The sequence below is a fragment of the Phyllobates terribilis genome, unplaced genomic scaffold (assembly GCF_046119375.1).
Source record: "Phyllobates terribilis strain yellow unplaced genomic scaffold, ASM4611937v1 Scaffold_2__4_contigs__length_985480577, whole genome shotgun sequence".
NCBI lineage: Eukaryota > Metazoa > Chordata > Amphibia > Anura > Dendrobatidae > Phyllobates > Phyllobates terribilis.
In genome coordinates this window covers 850864027-850883518 of record NW_027362762.1, presented here as the reverse complement: position 1 = coordinate 850883518, position 19492 = coordinate 850864027, and the positions used below count along the sequence as shown (strand labels likewise).

The following is a 19492-nucleotide window of genomic DNA, read 5'->3' as shown; positions in this document are numbered from 1 at the left end:
TCCTCCCAGACCTGGACTAAAGCATCCGCCAACTCCTGGACAGTCTGTGGTGCAATGTGACGTTGTAGGATGAAGTGAGACATGATGTCCCAGATGTGCTCAATCGGATTCAGGTCTGGGGAACGGGGGGGGGGGGCCAGTCCATAGCTTCAATGCCTTCATCTTGCAGGAACTGCTGACACACTCCAGTCACATGAGGTCTGGCATTGTCCTGCAATAGGAGGAACCCAGGGCCAACTGCACCAGCATATGGTCTCACAAGGGGTCTGAGGATCTCATCTCGGTACCTAATGGCAGTCAGGCTACCTCTGGCGAGCACATGGAGGGCTGTTTGGCTCTCCAAATAAATGGCACCCCACACCATTACTGACCCACTGCCAAACCGGTCATGCTGAAGGATGTTGCAGGCATCAGATCGCTCTCCACGGCATCTCCAGACTCTGTCACGTCTGTCACATGTGCGCAGTGTGAACCTGCTTTCATCTGTGAAGAGCACAGGGCGCCAGTGGGGACTTTGCCAATCCTCGTGTTCTGTGGCAAATGCCAAGCGTCCTGCACGGTGTTGGGCTGTGAGCACAACCCCCATCTGTGGACGTCGGGCTCTCATACCACCCTCATGGAGTTGGTTTCTAACCATTTGTGTAGACACATGCACACTTGTGGCCTGCTGGAGGTCATTTTGCAGGGCTCTGGCAGTGCTCCTCCTGTTCCTCCTTGCACAAAGGCGGAGGTAGCGGTCCTGCTGGTGGGTTGTTGCCTTCCTATGGCCCCCTCCACGTCTTCTGGTGTCCTGGCCTGTCTCCTGGTAGTGCCTCCAGCCTCTGGACACTACGCTGACAGACACAGCAAACCTTCTTGCCACAGCTCGCATTGATGTGCCATCCTGGATGAGCTACACTACCTGAGCAACTTCTGTGGGTTGTAGAGTCTATCTCATGCTACCACGAGTGTGAAAGCACAACCAACATTCAAAAGTGACAAAAACATCAGCCAGAAAGCATGTGAGATGTGGTCTGTGGTCCCCACCTGCAGAACCACTCCTTTATTGAGGGTGTCTTGATAATTGCCAATAATTTCCATCTATTGTCTATTCCATTTGCACAACAGCATGTGAAATTGATTGTCAATCAGTGTTGCTTCCTAAGTGGACAGTTTGATTTCACAGAAGTTTGATTTACTTGGAGTTATATTCTGTTGTTTAAGTGTTCCCTTTATTCTTTTGAGCAGTGTATATAGGCAGAATAGTATGATATTTTATAATTGAGCAAATTACAAAAGTGCTTAGGGCCTCAAAATAGATATTTACATAGGGCATTATAGGTATTGGACAACCACTTTAAGAACCTAATAGACCATAAAAGTTGATATATCAGTGATAATGTGTTCACCACTAGTGTTCTAGTGTTTGAGGCTGACAATGATGTGTTTAGATCAGTTAGTGCAGCGATCATTGAGTTTATTACTTTCTTATTACTTTCCATTTCAGTAACAGTGAGTCTACACCTTTATCCTTCATGTACTCAGTTGTTTGAGATTTGCATGTGTTCATTAGGTTAACAATGAGAAGTTATGTACAGCACAACCTTGTGCTCCCCAGGGGGGAAGACATTTGCATGGAAAATATTTTCCTATACAACATCCAACATATGAGAGCATAACAATGAAGATACACACATACCAAACACAAGTCCTAACTGCTGTAATGACCGTATCACAACTGAACAATACCTTACATGTTGCATGCTAACTTGGTTATTAGGATGGCAATTTCTAAATGTAGCAATTTATTAGCGGCTACGCGCATGCCCATACATGAATAAGGCGTGGGGTCCTAGAAATTAGTTTGGTTTTCATTAGTGTTTGCGAATCCTACTATAAGGTATTTAGATTTTTCATGTTATAGCTCCTTATGTGGATGAGGGACTTGTGAATTGGATAATTGACTACCTGTCGGATAGGCCACAGTTTGTTAGGTGGGGGACGGCTACATCAGATAGTGTACTGAGCAGTGTCGGAGCCCCGCAGGGAACAGTGCTGTCGCCATTCCTCTTTACATTGTACACAGCTGACTTTCAGTATAAATCAGACCGTTGTCACCTCCAGAAGTACTCGGATGACTCTGTGATAGTTGGCGGTATTGGGAAGGACCAGGATGAAGAGGAATATAGAAGGGTGGTTGCGGACTTTGTAGTATGGTGCCAGGCTAACCATCTAGAACTAAATGTTAAGAAAACCAGGGAGTTGGTGATGAGCTATGGAAGGTGCAAGAAGGTATGCCTACCTGTTACCATTGACGGTCAGGATGTGGAGATGGTGGACAGTTTCAAATATTTGGGGGTTTACCTGGATAGCAAGCTAGACTGGAAGTGCCACATGGAGAAGGTCTACAAGAAGGGGATGAGTAGATTGTACTTCCTAAGGAAGTTAAGGTCTTTTAATGTGTGTGGCAAAATGCTTGAGGTGTTCTACCAATCCATTGTGGCTAGTGCCACCTTTGCGGCAATAATTTGCTGGGGTAACAGTGTGCGTGTTGCTGACGCCAACAAGCTCAACAAACTTATAAAGAAGGCTAGCGTGACGGTGGGCCTACAGCTTGGGACTTTTGAAGAGGTGGTAGAGGATAGGATTAAGAAGAAGTGCAGAGCTATAATGGGCAACAACACACACCCGCTTTATGAACTGTTTGCGAAACAGAAGAGCACATTCAGCAATCGCCTAATACAACTAAGGTGTAAAAAGGAAAAATACAGGAGATCGTTTGTTCCAACAGCTATGGGGGTGTTTAACAAATGTCTGAAAAGCAATGTCTAAAGCATTCCAAATGTTATGTTATCATATGTGTCATGTTCGAGATCTGTGTTCTCCTGCTGTGATACCGCAATTTCCTCCGGGATAAATAAAGTATATCTTATCTTATCTTAAAGGGAATCTGTGAGTAAGATCAACCCCCTAAGCCCTATACATGGGCACGTAGAACATACAGTGGGGAAAATAAGTATTTGATACACTGCCGATTTTGCAAGTTTTCCCACCTACAAAGAATAGAGAGGTCTGTAATTTTTATCGTGGGTACACTTCAACTGGGAGACAAAGAATCTTAAAAAAAATCCAGAAAATCACATTGTATGATTTTTACATAATTAATTAGCATTTTATTGCATGAAATAAGTACAATAGGAAAACAGAACTTAATATTTGGTACAGAAACGTTTGTTTGCAATTACAGAGGTCAGATGTTTCCTGTAGCTCTTGACCAAGTTTGTATACACTGACCTTCTCCAGATCTTTCAGGTCTCGGGGCTGTCACTGGGCAACATTGAGTTTCAGCTTCCTCTAAAGATTTTCTATTGGGTTCAGGTCACTGCAAGACCTTGAAATGCTTATGTAGCCACTTCTTAGTTGTCCTGGTGTCCTTAGACAGCTCTTTGGTCTTGGCCATGGTGGAGAGGTTGGAGTATGATTGATTAAGTCTGTGGACAGGTGTCTTTTATACAGGTAATGAGTTCAAGCAGGTGATCAAATACTTTTTTCATGCAAGAAAATACAATTTAATTATTTAAAAATCATACAATGTGATTTTCTGGTTTTTACTCTTAGATTCTGTCTCTCACAGTTGAAGTGTACCTACGATAAAAATTTCAGAGCACTCCATTCTTTGTAGGTGGGAAAACTGGCAAAATCGGCAGTGTATCAAATACTTATTTTCCCCACTGTAGGAAGCTGAATAGAATGATACCTTGATATCTGCAATCTGATCTCTTATTTCAGAGAAATCCACATTTTTCATATATGTAAATGAGCTGTTCCAGGCTATGGGGCGAACACTGATCTGCATGAGAATCTGCCCCCAGAGCTTATTTTTAATAAAAAGGGGCATTACCAGTGTGATATGTGATGGCCGCTCTCTGCTCTCCTGATCTCACTGCAGAGCTGTGTGTGATTATACCTAACACACCTGCAGGTTCTTCTCATTCAGCTTCCATCTCACAAGATACAATACAGCAGAGCTGTGAGAGCTGCAGCTGCTAACGTGTTTGTAAGGAAACAAAGTTCAGTTCTACAGTTCTCTGTTAGTTACATGTCTTACACTAGTGATGTCCCCTTTCATTTACAATAATCTCTGGAGGCAGATTCTCAAGTAGATCATTGTCCGGCCCATAGATCTTAACAGCTCATTTACATATAAGAAAAATGTGGATTGCACTGGAATAAGACATCAGATCACAGATTTCCGGTTATTTTATTTAGCTCCTATGGCCTACATGCCCATATGTATGGCTTGGAGGGTCGATCCTACTGACAGATTCCCTTTCAACATCTCTGATTATTGCTAGCAGTTCGGGTCCTCAGACCCCCACCAATTCCAGGGAAGAAGCATTCAATTAATACATTAGCAAGTGTACAGCTGTGTACTAGCTGACAAGAAAATGTATGGATGTGTACAACGTTGTCTGTTCAACCCCAGGACCTCAGCCAATAGCACACCAGTAGTCTTATACAACTCAATTAAAAGGAATCGGTCACCAGGTTTTTGTAACCTCATCTAAGAGCAGAATAATGTAGAAAGCGAGACCTTGATTCCAGTGATGTATCACTTTGTGTCACAACTGCTGCACTCAGTAAACTATCAGAGTTTTTAGATGTAGCATGAAGCAGAGCTCACAAAGCTAACCCCGCCCACACCACAGCTTTCTGTGCACATTGTCTATTGACTGTGAACTGCTTATCAGAGGAGGAGGCGAGGTCTGACAACTGTTCACATGAACACCATTCCCAGCAGTGATAATGTCTTGGTGATAAAACTTTCATTGTAAGTAAACAACAGCACACAGACTAATAAGTGACACATCATTGAAAGCTGTGTTTCAGCCCTCATCTCCTGCTGTCTCCAGATTACATAGCAAAAATCTGCTGACAGATTCCCTTTAAAGAGTAACCGTCATTTTAATTTTATTTCATATATCAGTAATACACATCAAAATGAGCAATTTTGTATTATATCTTTTCAGAGAAATCTGCTTCGTTCTCCTCCTGGACTGATCATTAATTTACAAAATTCTAAATTCACAGGTAAAATCTGTAGTCAATGAATACAGATTACTACATTACTGAGATAACCATTACTACTGATGAGATTCTATATAGTGAGGAGGGTGGTTAGGAGAGAGAAGCTCTGTCTCTAGCTTCCTCCTCTTCACCTCTACATAAAATCTTATCACTAGCAACTATCATCTCCTGTCTTCACTAAATACAGATTTTACCTGTAAATAGAGAATTTTGAAAATGAATGATCAGCCCAGGAGGAGAAAGCAGCAGATTTCCCTGATTAGTTTAAAGTTTCTTATTTACTATTGATTTCTGAAATAAAAAAATAAATCAACAGTTACTCTTTAAAGCAGGGGTCTCAAACACGCGGGCCCTGAGGCTGCTTTATGGGGCCCGCAGGCACAGACCCCTTGATGATTACGACCTGGTCCAGGAGGAGCCGCCGACAGCAGCGCTGCATTGCCACGCAGAGATCGTCTCCTAGCACAGCATTACCAATGCCAGCCGCCGGCCAATCAGAGGCTAGCAGCTGACATTTGCGTGCCGGCGCAGCAGCGTATGACATCACTGCCATGCGCAGATTTCAGCTGCTGGCCTCTGATAGGCCAGCGGCTGGCATTGGATATGCTGTGCTGGGAGACGGTCTCTGCGTGGCAATTCAGCGCTGCAGTTGGCGGCTCCTCCTGGACCAGGTCGGGATCGTCAAAGGGTCTGTGCCTGCGGGACACATGTGACGCCGAGGGAACGGAGGAAAGGTGAGAAGAATCTTTTTTTTTTCTCTTTTATGTGTGTGTGAAGAACAGCGCAGGGGACAATTCTACAATATGGGGACCTGAATGGGGATAATTCTATAATATGGGGACCTGTATGGGGCATTACTACCGGATGGGGGACATTACTCCAAGACGAGGACAAGGATGGGGCACATTACTGCAAGATGGGACCACCAGGATGGGGCACATTACTGCAAGATGGGGACCACCAGGATGGAGCACATTACTGCAAGATGGGGACCACCAGAATGGGGCACATTACTGCAAGATGGGGACCACCAGGATGGGGCACATTACTGCAAGATGGGGACCACCAGGGTGAGGCACATTACTACAAGATGAGGACCAGGATGGGCACATTACTACAAGATGGGGACCAGGATGGGAACATTACTACAAGATGGGGACCACCAGGATGGGGCACATTACTACAGGATGGGACTGCCAGGATGTGGCACATTACTACAAGATGGGACTACCAGGATGGGGCACATTACTATAAGATGGGGACCAGGATATGGAACATTACTACAAGATTTGGACCACCAGGATGGGGCACATTACTAGATGTTTGCCACAATTACTATACGGTGCTAATTGTAAAACAATATTACTCTATGTGGCCAATTGGAGAAAACAAAATTGTAAAAATAAAAAAAAAATAGAAATTAAAAATAAAGCATGAAAAAATGTTTTGCCACTAAAAATGCTGTTTTATATATATAAAGTAAACACAAAAAGTGCACGTTTATTATCGCCACATCCGTAACAACCCAAGCTATAAAAAAATAAACACAGCAAAAATGTTCAGACGGTGTATACAAAAAAATGGCATCACTAAAAATGTCACTTTGACATGCAAAGAATGCGGCCCACCAAATTCTAATTTTTTCCATGTGCGGTCCATATACCCAGCAGAGTTTGAGACCCCTGCCTTAAAGGATGCTTCTCATCTTCATAAATGGGTATTGTTGGATAGTGCTTATAAATACAAGCATATTTTAAATGTACTTATTAAAATTTTTAGCTGTTTTTGAGATATTAAAAACACTTGACTTGGAGACCGACCACCGCTGCTCGACAGGAGAAAATTCACAGTCCTTACAAGCTCTTTTCCATTGAGGTTGTAAGCACAATTTTGAAGATGGCAGGATTTCTGGAGCGCAGTTACCTTCTAATCCTATCCAGCTTTACCTCAATTCTTGCGAGCTAACCAGCAGTGGTGGTCAGTCCCCTCGGCAATGAGCTATAAACAAAATAAAAGTATTACAATTTGCAGCTGTCCTTGATATATTAACAAGTAGTAAACTGAAAAAGTGATTATTTTACGGACCAGAATAGTGCATTTTTTGCAGACGTAACTGGCTGATTTTTTTTACATGCCTTATGATTAACATTTTGTAAATGAATGATCTCTACCAGTCTCCAAGATAAATATTCTCTTTCTCCTACCTCTTCACACCTTCCATACATAAAACTGGAGAGAACAGACACAAAGCAACATAATGACTTACTGATGAAAGGTGTCAATTCCCCAATGAGTCATTATCGTTAACGTCAATATTAATGGGGACATCTGTATGTAGAAAAGTGGTCATGGAACATGTGATAATTATGTTATCAGCTTCCAGAAAACAATAAGGTCTTTCTAGATTCTATTAAAGCGCACACATCTATCGCTTGCCGATGCTACTGCACATGGGCGGGTGACATTTTGCTACAGGAGAAAGAAACCTGCCTGCAGCAATACGGCCCTCGCCACTCGCGCTTGCGCAGTAGCATTTCTAGGTTGCTGAGAGATGCTACTGCTCACGCGCAGCGCCATATTGCTGCACCCAAATTCTGTTTCCAAAAGCAAATTGGCGTGTGCGCAGTAGCATCTCTCGGCAATCGAAAGATGATACTGTGCATGCGCAGGTGCCAGCGGCCATTTTGGGAAATGTAAATTTCACATTGGCAGAGAAATTACAATACAAAGGCAATATTTAAAATAGTAGGCAGGTCACCTGTCAGAGGCATGAGATAGGCATACATAATGATAGCACCAGTTACAGCCCCTCCCCAAAGGCCACCCCGAAGCATGAGCATATCATTATGGCAGAAATGAAAATAAAGATTATAAAAGAACCACTGGACGGATTTCATCAACAAAGGTATCATTTTACTCAGTGTAATGTCACCCACCTGACAGTGTATGTGGTTTTCTAAGCACAATTCTGCTGACAGGTGCGCTTTAAGGACCTATACAGAATACTGTGTTTCAGATGGTTCTTTATGGGGAATCTGCTCTATTTACCTATAACAAAAAATAAAACGGATGTACAGGACAAGAGCAAGGATGGAGAGATTGTAAAATAGCAGGCAGGAAATATAAAAAAGCAAACTGTTCAAGTGCTAAAAGGTTTTAGAGTTGGTTGCTACCAACTGTCATAGGGGCGTCAGAGTCTGCGCAATCTACAGATTCTTACACTCTTCCTTTTAACTACAATGATAGCTATGATCAGCGCAGGGTGACTCGGGCGTCAACTCAAAGAGTTGCTGCTCCTAGGCTGGTTAGTAGAAGTTAAATCTTTGCTGGGCTAAGCTTGTTAATCTCTTTCAGTCACATGCTGTGGGAGAACCAGTCATGTCTGCCTTCCTTCTATATATGCTGGCTTTTGCTATGCAGGTAATGCCAGCTATAGTTAGTCTATCCTGGTCTGGAGAGGTGGACACATCCTGGTTAACTGGTGGTTATTCCAAAGTTGTTGCGAGCAGTGTTTGGTGAAGTCTTTCCTTTTCCCTTGGTGTCTGTGTGTTACTTTGTTGCTTCATGGGCTCTAGACTTTTGTTCCTTAGTGGTTTTCCCTGTGAAAGTGCTGTGTGAATGTGCTTCTACTTTGCCCTCTCTGTCTTGTTTGTGTTCTCCCCATACACTTATCAGATTAGTGCTACTCAGGAGCAAAGTGAGGAATGAGACCCAGGCATCACCACCATCAGGGGTAATCCTGGGGACAGGGATAGCTAGGGACCCTGAGGAACAGTATAGGAGCCCATTTGCTATTCTACAGTCAGACTGTGACATCAAGAAGTGGAAAAAGGGAAAAGGACTGATCACATTGTAAATTTTCTTCACTCGCGTATTGTAATGGCTGTGCCATCTATCTTCACCATTAAAAGTATGGTTTCTACATTGTACTTTTCTGCTTACCAATTTCAAGGACTAACAATCAGCAATGTTTCTCCTTCTGAAAACCCGATTTACGTAAACTTGTTTCATCGGTTTGTTTTGTAAAAATTTGTAGGTTTTCACTTGTTCTTTTAAATTACATTCAAGTACCCAATATGCTTCCATGGTCCAAAGAAACAATACAACCAGGTTACCTGGTTTTCTTTAAAGTTAGTTATTGACCATCTACCTAAATAGGAAAATATTTTCTTCCTAGTATGACATGTAAAGTACAACTGAGTATGTTGGCACTAGTAGAAATAATAGTAATTAATCGCTTACAAATTACATTATCACAAAAAAGACAAGAATTTTCATCATGGAGAGGATTTATTATACAAAAGTATAAAGGCAATCAGTAGCCCCTCCATCCAATACATTAATTCTTCATTCAGCACAGATAGTTTAGACAATAAATAATTAACAATAATAATTCAGACACGCTACATAACACAGATGACACGGGTATCAGAGCCATCTCACAGTGTTCCACGATCTGCAATTCCTAACAGGTTCCAGATTGTTTTGAGATAAACAGATCATTGCCACATAGCACCATCACTCCAGACATGGCTCGTCCATTGGCCCTACCATATTTTACAGCACGCAGAAGGTCAGATCCTATTATTATACTATTGGCACTTGGTAGGTACATTGGCCAATGTAATGAGTTCCTTGGGGGAGGGGAGTCACATATTTTAATATATTACTTTATATAATTCTATTTTTATATAACAAAATTTGTATATCCACAGAGTATGCCTATGCAAGATGCTCACGTACATCATGCATCCAAGTTACCTAAATGGGGTCTATGGGGGCTTCTGGCACATGACATTTCTACATGGTTTTACACCAAGGACTTAAAAATATGGATTAATAGAACTACACTTCTTATCTCATGCTGTTCACATTTCTCTAATTTATGTAGCCAATTACATATAAAGAAGGAAGATTCATCGGATTCACAGTCACGACCATGAACGCTAATAGGAAATGATAAAAATAGACATCGTGAAAATGCCTAAAAAAGTGTGAAAATAATAAACTTTTTATTTTACAATGACTGAATATGTTAGTAATATGGAGAATGTCTTTATGGGACTTAAAGGTCTATGCACAGTTTAACGCAATGATGCAGTGGGGCACGGAACCAGTATTATAGAAAAATCCATCTATTCACTGGAAATGTAGAGGAAACTCTGGAGCATCCTGAATAATACACGAGGCACTGACTTATTGTATATACACAAGACCCGATAAAACTGCATTTTCCTGAATTCAGTCCACCAAATGACCGCCGTATTTCTTGCTGGAAAACTTCTTAAGTTATTTAGAATGTACAATCTGCTCACTGTTCTCGTGTCATCCCATTACGAAACTGATAGATCTATGGAGGACCTGAGAAAAATTCTGTAAGAACTAAAAAGTGTATGTGATCCACTGAGATCAACCTATTTGGACAGACCAATTGGGGCATTTTCTGTAGGCTAATCTGTCACAGATGGAAATGGTATCATAGTCAAATGCTAATTAAAGGGAATCCGTCAGCAGGATTTTGCTATGTAATATGACAGCAGCATGATATAGGGGCAGAGACCCCAATCCCAGTGATGAATCAATTAGTTTACTGGGAGCAGCAGTTGTGATAGAGTCAGAGAAGAAATCGTATTGTTGAGCTGTGTATAACCCTGTCCACACCACTGCTAATCAGTGCTGGGTGTGTGGTTGGACTAGGAGGCACGAGGCATCTAGTCCTCTAGTGATAATCACTAAATAAAACACTGATTTTATTGAAACAGCAAAGCCCTCATTGAAATCAGGGTCTCTACCCTTACATTATGCTGCTCTCAGATTGCATAGAAAACCTGCTGACAGATTTCATCCAATCTTGACTGTGTTTCTTATATCAGTGGCCATAATGGATACTTTTTATGGCCCATATGGAAAGTACTGATACTAATCTAAATTGACTCATTACTTTGTGCTTAGAGTCTGCTGGTGTCCTGGTGAATGGTCTGATGAATGGGTAGCTGTCAAGTAAGAAATGTAGTCTTCAGCATGTGTCCACATTAACGATAATGAGTGTAAGGTTTTTAGAAGTGTGATTAGAAAATCTAGGTCAGTATTTGGAGGTCAGTCACTCTTGTGATGCTCAACATACAAGGTAATTTCGTTTCGGCAGGAGAGGCCGTGCTGTGCGCGTGTCTCAGACAGTTAATTCACTACAGGATTTTATTCACTGAAATGTACAGAGCTGCGAGGCTCACATTAGAGACGTCACATCAAACAGAACATTCTCATCATACAATAATCAGAAACAGAATAACCCAGCTAAGAAATCATTAGAATCAATTCCCAAAGCTGTCCGGTACGTATCATTATCAAACTGTCAATTACAAAATGAGTAAAAAGACTATAAAATTTGAGTAAAAAATGCTGCTGCTCTGAATACAAATGGACTGAACCTGGCGGCCACATTGGGTGACAAATGGCATCAAGACTCTCGTCGGTTTGTCATTTGACGTGCATGTTATCAGGGCACTTGGCCAATGTCTTTTTGTAAACCCTTGGACCCACGGGAGCCAAATAATTCAATTTGGCTAAAAGTTACTCATGCTTCCTTGCATGTTTGCCAGCACCACAAACACCCCTGAGGTAGACCCGTCTCTGTTGTATTGCATGGGGTACACCTCACAGTCCTCTCTTCTTGGTTAGACACTTTGGCTTTATGTTAGCACCTGGACTTTAGTTTTGCTCTTAGGTGCTGACCTCACAAACACCTTAAGAGTCTGAAAAGGCCCTTTTTTTTGCAGCTCAGATAAAATTAATGCAGTTCTCCTATTCCTCCATAATGTTCAGCAGTTTATTGCACTAAGTCCACGCAAAAAAAACTCCAGTATTGTGAGGTGCAAAGAAACATCCTCTATAAGGGCTCCCCATTCCTTGTCACTCAAAGGTGCCAGGTGACAAACATAGTCCCAGTTTTGCAGCAGCTATTACGTTGTTGCCAAAAGAGAAGAACAAGGGTGAACTTTTGGTCACATAGACTTTTACAGTTTGTTTTGGAATATCATCTCCAAAAAAATGTAGCAGTGGTTTGGATAACCATCATCATCTCTCCCCAAAAAATGTAGCAATGGTTTGGATAACCATCTTCGTATCTCCAAGGCTTCACAGTTGACTTGGTCATATGAACGTAAAAGAAAATTTACACTTACTGGAGGACAAAACATCTGTACCTCTTTTGTAACCATCCTCCTTATTCAAGCTAGGCCATCTCAGGTAGTGGTACAACTCAAGAACTGAAAGTGGAGAAAACACTGCTCATTTTAGTGCGAGAACAAGTCATCTCTCGTAAATGTCCACACATTACAATTATGCAATGATCTTCTGGGGAATATCCACTGATGCTCTAAGGAATACAGCATTATCACGTACATAGTTGCGTTTTCGAATGTCCTCATGAGAGATAAACTTAGGATATCCAAAGCCGAGGGTGCTTTCATCCAGAGAATTTCGAGAACCGCTTGGTTTCTGGAAGTTTTTCCAGTTTGGGTCAGGATTAAAGGTTTCTGTAATGTGTTGGGGTTTGGACAATGAAGGATCGCTTTGGTCAAGTAATGAAAACGTGACACGAAATGAGAAAGGCCATTCTAACAGGTTGTCATACTCGCCAGGGAGAACTCTTATATATACGGAAAGGTAACTGCCTTCACCGCTGCCGTTGCCATTCAAAAAGGCAGAGACTTGGAGCTTGTAGCCATATCTGTGCGTATAAAAGGGTGGGCTAAATGATTCAAAGTTGCCCCGAACCTTCGCTTCCTGCAATTTGCGAGAATAGTCGCTGATCTTCCATATGAGTATTCCTTCACTGCTCACAGACAGCTCCTCCACCTGCTTCCTCAGCTCCAGAATCTCCTGCCTTTGTCGATTTACTAAGGAGGACATCATACTGAGGTGGGCTCTCATATTTTCTTCTATATGTCTGCTCATACCAATCTTAGGGCACTGGTGGAAAAAAAGGAGAAAAAAAGCATGATTTTCTATTACTCTTATTAGTATTTCTTCCATTTTTCATTAGAATATGGTTACATGTAGCAAATTTATAGCTGACATTCCTACAACTGTCCCATTCATCTGAACAAGACATGAAGAAATATCCATGCACATGTTGCAGAAACCGCTCCATTCAGATGTATGGATTAATTTCTGGAAGGAACATGCCATCTGTGATCGAGCCACAAAGCATTACATTTCAGTCTTACCCTGTGTTTGCAGCCAGATTCCTTAAAAGGACAAAGTACTAAAGCAGAACTACAGCTGTCCTTTAGATGCCCACTCAAGTCTTCTCTGGCAATGCTGGCAGTGCCACACTGGTTGGGACAGGAGACTGGGTACCGTGGACACTGAAACTGGTGACTCTGCAAAATATAGAATACGATAAAATACTCAGTTTAATCACTTGAAACGTGTTAAGCAAATTAATAGATTACTGTAACCACAGTTTATGCAATGTGATGTTTTATAGTATCTATCATATATATATATTTTTTAATATTAAAAGTTTCCAGGATTTATTGGAAAAGAATACTCCATCAGTTATTCTCAAACTTGAGGTTCCAGTCATTGGTCAGGTGCGACCCAGCTGTTAATGCAGTAGGAGAGGAAGTTTTCCTCTGGCTGCACTAATCTCTGGTTTATGTACTTCATTTCATTTTTTTATGTTGAGAATGTAACAAGTAATTATGAGGCCCCATAGAAGCATTTGGAATGTGGCTCCACTACACTATGAAGCTTATCTTTTTAATCTTTAATATCAGCCACGTGTCTTCTCCTAATATACAGGGCTAATGTATCCAGTGATGTCACAGCACGGAGAAAAGTAGCTACAAAAAAACTTACAATTAAGAAGCATGCAAGCAACAGTCTCTAAACAGTATATAGTAGAACAAGGGTGATGTACACTGTGATACAACAGCACAGAAATAATGAGCATAGTAATATAATTGCGTGCATTATCCCCATGCTCCGACATCACCCGGTGCATTATCCCCGTGCTCAGACGTCACCCTGTGCATTATCCCCGTGCTCCGACGTCACCCGGTGCATTATCCCCGTGCTCTGACGTCACCCTGTGCATTATCCCCGTGCCTCGGAGTCACCCTGTGCATTATCCCCATGCTCCGACGTCACCCTGTGCATTATCCCCGTGCCCCGGAGTCACCCTGTGCATTATCCCCGTGCTCCGACGTCACCCTGTGCATTATCCCCGTGCCCCGGCGTCACCCTGTGCATTATCCTCGTGCCCCGGCGTCACCCTGTGCATTATCCCCGTGCCCCGGCGTCACCCTGTGCATTATCCCCGTGCCCCGGAGTCACCCTGTGCATTATCCCCGTGCCCCGGAGTCACCCTGTGCATTATCCCCGTGCCCCGGAGTCACCCTGTGCATTATCCCCATGCTATGACGTCACATTCCCAAGAATAATACACAAGTGGCAATCTACTACCATGCTAGTAATGTCTGTGCCTTTCCTGTGTTAAGATCAACAAACTTTAACCAGTTGTAAGTCCCTGGCATCTCCATGTTCTGACTCCTGAGGTCCTTGTAGAAATATTGAGAAGCCCTAATACATATTTTTTGTATACCATGTTCTCTTTGCATTGATTAAAGAACTGGTGTAAAGAAAGCCCAATGCTATCCCTTTGATGGTAGATATCTGATGCACTGCTCACCTATGCTACCAATATGTAACCCAAGTTTCACAATCACTTTAAACGCTGAGATTATAACTTAAGGGAAACTTTTCTTTTACTGTAAGTACTTTTTGAAAGCAAAGAATTTCCTCTATGCAGATACCCAGCAGTCCTAGAATATACCAAGTGCTCGTTATTACCTGGATAGTGTCGAAGACAAACTCCTTGTTGCAGTAAGGGCATGGTTGTGTACGCTTGGGGCACTCGGCCAGTGAGTGCTGTGACAGGACACGTCTCATCATTCGAGCGCCACACTTGTTCTCACAATACACGCTTTCTTGGGGACAGGAGCCCTGGTGATCCTAGTTTAGCAAAGAAAACAGAATGGGTTAATGGAAAGAAAAAAGCTTCCCCGTCTTCTGAGATGAGACAAATGAGTAAGATGTACTCAGCGTGAGAAAGACGAGAGGCATTTAAATGTTTGACACAGCTAATACATCAAAGATTATCGCTCTAAATTGTAAATGTGTAAGTCATTAGCTGAAAATGTGAAATATTACACTGAATGCTGAGCTAAGGCAATGTGGTTGGCATGACAAGGGGGGATTTTTTAAGAGGATCTTGAAAATTGCCTTATAAGTATATTGCATTAAAGAAAAATGTAAATGTGCTAATGGTAGAATCCAGATAAATAGAAATAGTAAAGTGACAGACAATCAATGCTAATAATTACACTGTATATAATAATGGTAACATGAGGGGTTTCCATTCTTCACTCAGAGGAGCATGCATGACTTATAAGTCTCCTCACTCTGACATGCCAGGCTTGGCTTGTCACTCTCCACAAGGAGAAATGCTACCCCTTGGACCCCACTCTTCAGAGGAAGAGGAGAGAGGAAGGATTATCATAGTGAGGACATATTTAGCAGATCGACTTCTGTGGTCATAATTTCAATATGCTATGTAGCCAAAAATTACCACTTACTTCTCAGTTTGAAAAAAATGGCATCAATGGCTATCCTATGACTGCATGTATGTCAAACGATCTGAAAATTTGCCTAAATCAGGATTTTGTGTTAAATGTATATTTTTTATTTTTACCATTTTTGTATCACAATCTTAGTTTAATGTTTCCTGTTTTATTTATAGAAGACTTTTCAGCAGCCTCATTATCATCACAGGCAGGTTTACAATGACAATAAACATCTTGTTGCGATTTCACTTTGAAATCAGATACCGCTCACCCATTCAAGTCTATGGGTACATGGAAAACATCGGACTGCAATCAGATGACATCTGAGTGCAGTCATATTTCCGACACTCGGCTCAAACTCTAATCAGAGTTTGATCTAAGTGACATTAGTATCGATCTGATTCTCTCAGATGAGAGAATCTACAGTCGTGTGAAAGAGCCCTTAAACACATGATCCACCATTCATAATATGTGATGTCAGAGCTGACTTTTCTTTTCCCTCCCATCATAATGGTCTTTGAACATGATACTTCAATACAAAAGATACGGTCTGAGTCAATCTATTGCTCCTAATGTAATGTACATGTGCATTTCCTGAAATACCAGGAAGTTAGAGTGTAAAATAGCCCCGGTGTCCAATGTGAAAATCACACTTGTAAATTTTTTAATACAGATTGAGATATAAAAAATAAAACTACCAAAAATTAAGACAATATGACGCGCCCCCTGGGACATATTCCTTTTTGAGGGGAATACCCGGCACCGGATCGGATGGGGGGTTGTAGTCTCCGAGCGGCTGTGACCCGGTCCCGTGCCCAGGGCGTCAAGCTCAGGGTTATGTGGCAGTCTTTACTGATGTTATTAAAGTTCGTTGTGTCGACTACGCCACCCGTTGTGATGCGGTCACTGTGGCCGCCGCTGCAGCAGGGTCCGCTGAGGCTGATGGTGGATGCGCAGCTTGGTGGGATAACCCCCAACGGGAGGGGTATAGCCTCAGAGGGGACAGGCGCAGAGGATGGGGGTTGTGGTGGTGCGGTGCAGCCGGTAATGATGACAGACTCGGGTAGTGCAGTTAAGGGTCTTTACTTACTGCAGATGTTCCTGGTCACTCTAGCTCCAAGTGACCTCCCGAGCCGTGCTGCGTCCACCAGGTCCTGGATCCGGCCAACCCCCAAACAAGTCCGGAGCGTGGCCCTGAGCTCTCCCTCTGTCCTTTCTTCAGCCGTCCCCACCAGTGATTCACCTAAGTCCAGCTCCCTCGGGCCTTCTGTTGGGCAACCTTTGGCCTAAGGTTCCCTGACCCTTCCTGTGGTGTGCCTTCAGGGTGAATGTAGTGGGTGACCGTGACAGACACTGCCCACGGTCTCCGGTCTCTGGCTGGGGAATGTCTTTGCCCCCACCAGCTTGGGTTCCGGTACCCTCTTGCTGACTCCTCACCCGGTGTTCTTATTTGGGTTCTTGGGTCCCTTCTTTGTCCCCGTCTGGGTCTTTCTTCACTCCACTCTCTCTCCAGGGCTGCTGTTTCCTGCTCTCTGCATCTGACTTGTCCTCTGCAGCTAACTGACTCTCTGCGTCTGACCCTGATTCTAGTTGGTGCCCTCCTTATATATCCCTCTATGTGTGAGCTCAGGTGACCAGCACCCAATGAGCTCCTACCACTACCCAGACTGCTCCCCCTATCTGCCCCTACACTACATGGGATGTTCCTCCCCCCTCCCACTCCAGCCAGGAACAGGCTCGGTCGCACCTGCACATTTCTAAGTGGGAGTGCCGTCGGCCTGCTCCTCTGGAATGGGATGTATGTAGTGCATGCAGTCTATCTGAGCTCAGTTCCACACTCCTTCCTTACCCGGGAGTGGAATATCACACCTCTGGGTTGAGGTGCAATACTCCTGTAGCAGCCGAATCCTCAGGGTGCTACATTCCCCCCTGGTAAATCACAGCACGTCCTCGGGCTGCAAAGACAAAAACACCAAAACATACAAATTTTTATAAACATATAAAACATATAAAATATTATATATATAAACTTTTTCATATAAACATCATTATAACATTCTCGTCGTCTCTTTCTTTCTTCCTCCTCTGGTCACCGTGCAACTCGTGACCAGGTAAAGTGCGACAGTCTTTTTATAAGCAGTTTCTCATAAAACCAGTAGGGGGCGCCTTAGGAAGCGCAACTATGTACAGGGAAGTTTTGGCCGTTCTCAGTCCCCGGCCAAGTAAAGGGAATGGGATGGCTGCTCACAGTCCTCAGCCTGGTTTGGGTAGGGGACACACGGGTTAAACTGTTCACTGGTCCCAACGGGGACTAAACTTTAAAGCAGCCACGGTTACTTGTGTACCCCGACGGGTAACTATTTACATCTTCTTTTGTACTATTTCAGTCATAGTACCTTCTAGCCTTGAACCCGTCCGGGTCTTCTGGCTCCTCCTCCCTACACCGCAACTCCTCCTCTGTCAGGCGATGCACGTGGAGGGCGTAAGGTCCCTTGGCACACTTGTGCCGGGTGAACGTTACCTCGTCACCGACGTAGAGGTCACGGCCTTTGTGACCCTCTGGCAGGTGAGACTCGACATCCCGTCGGGTAACGAAGACGTCACCCATGGTGTTCCGGTCCTTTATGAAGCCCCACCCATGCTGCGCATTAAACTTTATTACCGTCCCGATGGTACGGGGACGATCTGCTGCATAGGGGTCCCTTCTGGTCCGACTCTTTTGCTCCGCGCTTCGGGTCCGGGCCCATTGCTCTCTGGCCCGCCTCTCCTCCCGCTCTCTCTTGAACTCTGCCAGCTGTTGACGGCAACACTCGGTACGCTCTGCTGCAGCTGCCCGAGTCTCTCCGGTGAACCCCATCAAATCTTCTCCCGTGGGGTCCCACACGAACTGGGCTTCCTCGAGTGGAGGCGAGACCCGAGTCACGGGCTTTGGAGCCGGGATCAGGGGCTCACACAGGGGACCTAACTTCTTTTGTCGCTCCAGTTCCAAGAATTCTTTGGGCCAGATGAAGGGCCGCCCGTCCGGCCACGCTAGCTGGCTGAAGGGGTCCTCTCCCAGACTTGGCACCCTTGATGTTACGGGTGCGGGCGCGATGGTGGGGGCGCCCAGGTTGCCCAGGCCTTGCGGCCAGGCCTGGGGCATCTGGAAGGTAAATGGAACTGTTAACACGGCGGCACCCTGGGCCACCTGGCCTTGCGACCAGGCCGGAGGCTCCGCGGAGGTAGATGGCTCTGCTGGGGATGCGGCGCCCGGAAACGCTAGGCCTTGCGACCAGGCCGGAGGCTTCCCTTCCTTCGCCACGCTCCGGGTCACGACGCGTGACGTCACTGGGGTCGCGACGGCGGCTTCCGGTCGGGGCCTAGTCGGTGGCGGTGTCATGGCGGTCTCGGGTACGGCAGGGGGACTTTCGGGCTCTGCGACGGGGAGCTGGGGCAGGTGGGTGGTCTTCCGGTATGGGGTATAGGCGTCCCCCTTACCTGCTGCCATACGTCTCGCTCCCTCTTCTGCGCCGTCTCCGGCCTTGGGTCCTCCCGCGTCATCCGCAGAGGTAGTCGGTGTCTTCTTCCAAGGGAGCGGGTTCCGTGGACGGATTCCAGCTTGCTGGGCCATCTCCCGGCCCCACTCCGCCAGGATCTCCCTCTGCACTCGGGCCATCCTTCCCGCGAGGCCCTCCAGGGCACTCCGCGCGCACTCCCGATCTCGGGGAAGCTGCGCCAGGATCTCCGCTAAGCCTAGCGGGGTTGTTGACTCCAGCAGGCTCCTGACCATCGGGTCGGTGCTGCTCTGCTCTGCT

At 44.4% G+C, this 19492-nt stretch overlaps 1 protein-coding gene across 1 annotated transcript in view; it reads right to left on the bottom strand.

The window, feature by feature from the left end:
- Positions 1 to 9338: 9338 nt before the first annotated feature.
- TRAF4 (TNF receptor associated factor 4) overlaps positions 9339 to 19492 on the bottom strand; it is a 47824-nt gene continuing 37670 nt past the window's right edge. The window contains exons 5-7 of the mRNA XM_073667883.1: positions 14926 to 15087; positions 13296 to 13451; positions 9339 to 13038 (exon numbers count right to left, since the gene is read on the bottom strand). Coding sequence (XP_073523984.1) covers positions 12406 to 13038; positions 13296 to 13451; positions 14926 to 15087 — 951 coding nt within the window. The 3' untranslated portion in view covers positions 9339 to 12405. The remainder of the gene's footprint in view (positions 13039 to 13295; positions 13452 to 14925; positions 15088 to 19492) is intronic.